This window comes from Cyprinodon variegatus, unplaced genomic scaffold (genome assembly GCF_000732505.1).
Source record: "Cyprinodon variegatus isolate N-32 unplaced genomic scaffold, C_variegatus-1.0 Scaffold131, whole genome shotgun sequence".
Lineage (NCBI taxonomy): Eukaryota > Metazoa > Chordata > Actinopteri > Cyprinodontiformes > Cyprinodontidae > Cyprinodon > Cyprinodon variegatus.
In genome coordinates this window covers 353341-360410 of record NW_015150584.1, presented here as the reverse complement: position 1 = coordinate 360410, position 7070 = coordinate 353341, and the positions used below count along the sequence as shown (strand labels likewise).

Here is a 7070-nt window from a genome sequence, read left to right as displayed (position 1 = left end):
ATATATATATATATATATATATATATATAGTTTCCATCATTTTGAATGCAATTTTTCTAAGATTTAACTGTAACTGTGTTTTGGTGAAGCTTCTGTGGCACTGAAGCTACTACCAGTTACTGTGTTGAATTCTGATAATTATCTCAAAAATATAACCTCTTCGACACGTTTCGAAATCATTTCTGGTTAAACTAACATGTTCCTTCTTTTACATTAAATGTTGGAAGCATCGAAACAGAAAAAGGTTATTATTGTGTCCCAGATCTGTGTTTCAAAATTGAATAATATCCTAATTTCTTTTAATATTTACAAGAACATTATGTTATGTTTTTTTGTTTTGTTTTTTTGTGGGCAGCTTGAAGAGGAATAAATCCCTTTCAGAGTTTAAACTTTAGTATGTATGTATATATATATATATATATATATATATATATATATATATATATATATATATATATATATATATATATATATATATATATATAAAGGTATTAGATATATATTTTTGACCAAAAGTCATACATTTCAAATAAAATGGTTGAGCTAACTGTTGCTAATTGCTGAGTTGATCAAACAAACTATTACATTTGTTAGCAGTTTTGTGAGGGCTACTGATTTAGTAGGAAACTAACCATCTAAAAATGTTACTGTAAAAAGTTAAATGAAATTGAAGAACTTTAACTCTACTCTCTAGTGCAGGCTTCCCCAACCTCGGTCCTCGAGGCCCACGTTCCTGCATGTTTTAGGTTTCCATGCTAAAGCCCAGCTGGTTTTAATTGAAAGCTGATTAACAGGCTTTTGGTCTACTGCAATCATTATAATCAGCTGTGCTAAAGCAGGGAAACCTCTAAAACCTGCAGGACAGTTGGCCTCGAGGACTGAGGTAGGGGATGCCTGCTCTTGTGCACAAAAACAGTTTTGAATTTTGGGTTGGTGAAAAAAATGAGTTGGTGGAAATTCCCAGATTTTGAAAAAGGATCTTAGAAAATGCAACATCAGTTTAGATATAATTCAACTTCAGCATTAAGTCCTAAAAGGTCTTTGTCATTTGGCATCGGTTATGAGCATAGTAGTAGGGTAAAGGATGTCTTTGGACAGATAAGTTGGGTTGATCACTTTGGAATGGCAGGAAAAGATGGTGTTCTAGTTCAAAGAGTGCGTACGTGTATCATGTCCCCTCTACACTGCCCCCTGCAGGTCAACAACAAAGCCAACACAGTGACCAGTCCTAAAGACACTGGCCCTGCCTCTGCACTGGTATATACACTCATCGGCTTCAACTACATCCACACCTCTTTTTCATCCCCCCAAAAAAAATCCAAACCTCATATCACAGATTGGAGGAGGTACAGGTTCACCATCTATAATGGTTGATATCCACATTACATGAAAAGATAGAAACTCTTAATAAAAATGTTGATACATTTAAGGGCTTTCCCTAAAAAAGAAAGTATGTTCAAGAATTAATGTGGGCATGAGATGTCCTATCTCCATAATATCTGACACAACAAGCTTTAAAAGATACTGAGCATTCCTATTGATGTGTCTTTCATATATCTTGATTGGCATAGCGTACATGTTGTGTAGAGTTCAGTTTGACTTTAGCAATAATCCCTTTGTCAAACTCCCTTATGACCTTTACCTCATGCCTCCATCCTGCCCCCTTTCTCCTTGCCCCTCTTCACACCCTTAAACCATGCTTTAGTGAACTTAAATGTCTCTTTACTCCTTCCAGTTGTGCATATGAAACTAGAATCCACATCTGCATCTCTGAGGATTCATTCCTTACGCAGTTTGCCTGTGCATGGCTGTTAGGAGTACATGGGTATTTGCTCCTTGGCCGTCTGCTTTAGTGGATTTTGCCTAGTGTCTGCTTATAAGCTTTCTGTGTCTGGCCATGTGACCAGCGCTTTGCATGATGTGAAAGATTTTCTCTTCCCTCATTTGCTGACGGTTTGATTACGCATGTACATGAGGCACATGGTCTGTCTTCTCTCTCTCTCTCTATCCTCCTTTCCATCTTCATCATAAAGCGTGCACACACACACACACCTCACTCACATGGATACAGTAAAGGCTGCTGATGTCATAATCTAGCATAATCCGAGTGAGTGTTTAGGGACTGGGGAGGGGGAAGTCATGACTATCAATTTTACGAACTCCCAGACATTTGATGAACCCAACAAGACGCTGCAGCACACAAAAACAGAGGATTATGTTGCAGGACATAGATTTAAATTTCTAAACTACACACAAAATAATTAACACAAAAACATGTCAGCAAACATCTGTACTTGTTCACTCATTCTCTATTCTCTTGATCTCTTTAGGAGCCACAGACAACTGTGATCCACAACCCCGTAGATGGAAATAAGGTATAGTGGCGAGCTTTTTCAACATGATATAAAAAGCTGCTGGGTTAAAAACAAGCCAATATGTGTTATTTTGGTGACCCAGTTTTTGGTCACACGAGGACCAATCCAGGCCTCGCTTGATTTAACAAATCAGAGTTGGCATATGTGTTTTTGTCGTAACCTGAGTGATACTTTCAACCCAAACACAAGGATAAAATATTCAAAAAACGAGATGCAAGCTGCAGCTTTTTAGACCCCACATACTGCCAGGGGTTAGTCCAGAACTGTTCTGTTTGGTACTACAGATGGGAATAAGATGGAAGATATAAATGGGTTAAAGTTAATAATGGAAGAAAAAGATACTTTCGGAATGAACAGTTAAAATAAACTGACATTAACTCACAAAACGGGAAAGTCTTTAGTTTCATTCAGTGCTGCTTAGAGTTCAAGATTTGAACAAGAATTGTTCTAGAATGATGCTTTTAAAGTATTGACATCCATTATTATTATTATTTTTTTTTACTATGGCAATTTAAACTCCTGACATTTCAAATTGGGTTGCACTGTTGTTTAGGCCCAGACAGATCTTGGCTCCAAGTAGAATAAAAATGTTGAATATGTCCATATAAAAAAACAACTGAATGCAAAAACAATGATCAGTGTCCTTTTTTTCAAGCAAACAGACAGATTTTGTTCCAGTATTTGGCTAAAACTACCCAACAGCATGGACGAAATTTTGATTTCAGAAGTGGAGGGGGGACACAAATATTTTTTAATATAAATCTTGTGCATAAGTTCAGAGAGTTTTCTATTAGGTCTTCTGTGTTTGTATCCTCAACTTTCTCAGTGCTGTGACCATCCAGTCACAGACCTGATTCAGAGGCACATCAGATGTTTGTAAAGTAAGCCTCTCAGGAGTGACAGAGGTGACATCCAGTTACACAAGAAAAGAGGGAGGGCTTAAGCTTCATGTTCAGCTTGAGCTGCAGTTTCCGCTTGGTCCTAGTGCTCGACGAGTATCGTGTACTGTAGTGTAACATTGTTTTTGGACAGTTTTGAACAGAATTACGTCCATGCCCAACAGCATGAACCAATCATTAGGTTAAACACAACAAGTCAGCACATTTTATTTTCTGTGTATTTCTCCTTTAATAAACACTCTCACTTTCTCATTTTAAACTAATATCCCTCTTTGTCAGGAGTCCATTGAAAGTGCCAACACCACCATTGAGGATGAAGATGTAAAAGGTAGGCAAACTCTCCGCACACCAGTAACTAACGGGGCATGTCCGTCATTTAACACTGATTGATCCTGCGCAGGCGTTTCTGATTGTATTAGCAAACAGTTGATGAAAAGGTAGCCAATGCAAGTGGGTGTTTGCAGGATGTAGTTTTCTTCTCTTTTAAATTTGCATGCATCTTTTTCTAACATATTTGTGTTTGTAGTATTATTTAATGCCCCTCCCACATTTTTCTTCTTTCTCATAATTTTGTTCCCTTTGTAAATTCCTTTCCTGATCAAATGTGTTTGTCTTTGTTGCACCCGCTGCTCAAACGCACAAACACTGGACACAAAATTGCACACTCATCACTCATGCAATCTTGTCAGCCCTCCGTCTGGGCAGCTTAGTGAGCGGTGTCTTGAGTTCAAAGAGTCGCTCCTCACAGATGTCAGACTCGGGACAGACTCCCACGTCCTCAATTCAGAGTAAGTCCCCTCTGCAAAAGGGGAGATGAACTGTTTTGTTTACCTTTTGTAGGATTATGGCTCCTCTGTATGAAATGTCTCAGATTCTGTGATTATGATGTCCAGATCATATCAAGTTTCATACAGTCTGTATGAATAATAATAGCATTCCTCATGTTGCATCTCTCTAAATAGGATCCTCTTTGTAACTCCCCAGGATTTTTTTCCTTGAGTCCAGTTTGTTTGTTTGGTGTTTGACTAAATAAACTGAACAGATCTCATAGATCTTTTACTTCCATTTACCTTTTTGTTCAATGTGCTTTACTCACAAAAATACGCAGTCATACAGATTGTTGTTCATGTGTGAAGGAAATGAAGCTTAAGGACTCATCTACATGCACCTTTTGTTATAACATGTCTCTTTTGTTGCACAATTTAAGTAATTTTTTCAATATCCTCCAGCCTGCACCAATAACAATAAAGGTAACTGTTAATATCACTTAGTTGAAGCTAGTTTTCTTGTAATTACATTGCATCTGAGCATTGGTTTGTATGTCTACTTGGAGCTTTGTTGGATGAAAGAAATCCCTCCATCGTGCATTTTCTTCCTGCCTGATTTTGCTATTAGTCATGGGAGGCTTTCTTCTTTTATCTCTTCAGATTTAAAATGTAAAATACTATTAATGAGATAAATCCTAAAATATGTTCTTTGCTTCTTTTTTTGAGTGCCTTCCATATCTAATAACGTTTAGAAATTTGTGTGAAATGTGTAGACTAGAACCCATTTGATGCTATTTTTAACGTCGGACTGTTTTTATCTGCACCAAGATCCTACTTGCTTGAAAAATAAAATAATCCTTTGTTTGGTTTATCTTTGATAAATAAGCGTAAATGTTTTTGTTGCAGCTCGCAAACAGGAAATTATTAAAGTTACTGAACAGCTGATTGAGTCTATAAACAATGGAGACTTTGAAGCCTACGCGTAAGTTCCCTTTAGCAGATCCACAGTTATATTTATGTCGTAATTAGCTGCTTCTAAAGTTTCTGATGGTGGGCTCCTTTTTTCTTTTTTTTTTTTTAACAGGAAAATCTGCGATCCTGGTTTGACTTCCTTTGAGCCCGAGGCCCTGGGTAACCTGGTGGAAGGACACGACTTCCATCGTTTCTACTTTGAGAATGGTGTGTTCAAGCCTATCAGTTATGATAAAAAAAAAAACAAGATCAGTTATTATTTTTTCTTTTAAAAAAAGAGTTAAATAGTTAAAATATGGAAGTATTATCACCATTGACACCCACTTTAATGCAAAACGCCACATTTCTGCATCCAGCTGGAGGAAAAAACAAAGTCAGTGTTCTCTATTGTTCCTATCAAAGTTGTTGAGATTATTCCAATAGCTTTTGGGTTTTCATAGCTTACATTAGCGAAATGTAATACATTGCACAAGTTTCTTTTAACAAATCCCCTCTTGGAGAGCCTTATTTGTTTGTCACTGAAATGTAAACTAAAGTCATGGAACTGAAAGCAGCTGTTTATTTAAAGCACTGACAGTGTATTTTACTTGTAAACATAATTGAGATAAATTACAACAAAAAAATACAAAAACGGATTGAAGTATATCTTGTCACAATTCCTACTGCAGATGGTGGTAATATTTTGGAAAAGAAATCTTAAAAAGTTACAGGTGGAGAACTGAAGCACTTTTCTTCAGTGTTATTAAAATTATTTGTTAATGTGGTTTATCGTGGGGAAAAAAAATACACTTCACATTGACTTTGCTCAGCAATAGGTTTCATCATTTACTTTTCAGTCCCCAAACCAACCAGCAGTAACTATAGCTTCGTCTAAGCAAATTAAAATGTGAAACAGATTTGTTCCTCGCTAATTGTCATGCAAAATAAGTATTCAACTATGCAGTCCAGTTAAATAAACAGAGAAAGATGGTTTTACTCAGTCGGCACTTTATTTACTTTTCCAAGTAAATTGAGAAAAAGACATCCACAAAGTCACGCATGTATAATGTTCTGATCCAGACAGAGTTTGTCTCCCTTACAAAAATGGAAAGTAGTCCAAGTCAAAACAAATTACAGACACTTTGGTTAAACAGTAAAATGTTACGAATAAACGTTGAGAAAGAATCTGGCTTGTTATGGGAATAAGTATTTCTTGTCCCAAACACTCATCACTCAGACATTTTGTTGTCTTGTATGTGCAACAAACTGAGTAAAAAAAATTCAGTATGTAAATGGTGTAAATCAATATATGAAAGAAGAAATGAATAGAAATCTAAATTTTTCATCCACACCACCCTTCCTCCATTTAAGGCATTTCTGATGACTGTATCAGGACAAGATTCAGCTGTTCGCAGTGGATATTGATCCACATTAAGTCTACTCATTGTAATTCATCCTAAAACTAGAAATGGACTTGACAATCTTCTCAAAACTGGTTGAGAACGACTCAACAACTACAGCAAAACTGGTCGTCTCACTGTAGTTGGTGCCCCTTTATGTAGTCATTTATTTTCCTTCCACTTAACTTTCTATGACCTTTGTCTTAGCCTCCTTGTAGAGGGTGTTAATGACTGTCCTCTGGGCATCGGTTAAGTAAGCACTCTTCCCCATGAGTGTGTTGCCTCCTGACCCACTCTTGAAGACTATTTAGAGGCATTGGAAACATTTGCATGTATTTTGAGTTAATTACTGTATCTGATTATAGTAGGACATGTTTCTAACATTTTAGTTTTTCCATTTTAGCCTAACTTTCTCAGTCCCTGGATTTTAGCTTTTTATTATCTGCAAGCCATATCAAAATTACAATAAATAAATCAATTCAGTTTATTTATATAGCGCCAATTAACAACACGTCATCTCAAGGCACTTTACAGTTCAACCAGATCATCCAGACAAATTAATTCAAAGATTTCTATCTAAGGAAAACCAGTTGACTCATTGACTAGAAGGCAATCCCTCACACCAAGCATGCTTGTAGCGACAGTGGAGAGGAAAAACTCCCTTTTAACAGGAAAAAA

The 7070-nt window shown here is 36.5% G+C and overlaps 1 protein-coding gene across 12 annotated transcripts in view; it reads left to right on the top strand.

Moving 5' to 3' along the window:
* The window catches only part of camk2d (calcium/calmodulin-dependent protein kinase II delta), a 61728-nt gene that overhangs the window by 47528 nt on the left and 7130 nt on the right, over positions 1 to 7070 (top strand). For 3 of the 12 annotated variants that reach the window (XM_015376226.1, XM_015376221.1, XM_015376222.1), the window contains exons 14-18: positions 1198 to 1257; positions 2331 to 2375; positions 3554 to 3602; positions 4948 to 5023; positions 5126 to 5220. In XM_015376226.1, coding sequence (XP_015231712.1) covers positions 1198 to 1257; positions 2331 to 2375; positions 3554 to 3602; positions 4948 to 5023; positions 5126 to 5220 — 325 coding nt within the window. Of the gene's footprint in view, positions 1 to 1197; positions 1258 to 2330; positions 2376 to 3553; positions 3603 to 3963; positions 4063 to 4503; positions 4525 to 4947; positions 5024 to 5125; positions 5221 to 7070 lie in introns of all 12 variants that reach the window. The other 9 variants (XM_015376215.1, XM_015376214.1, XM_015376218.1 and 6 more) reach the window with 6 other exon arrangements.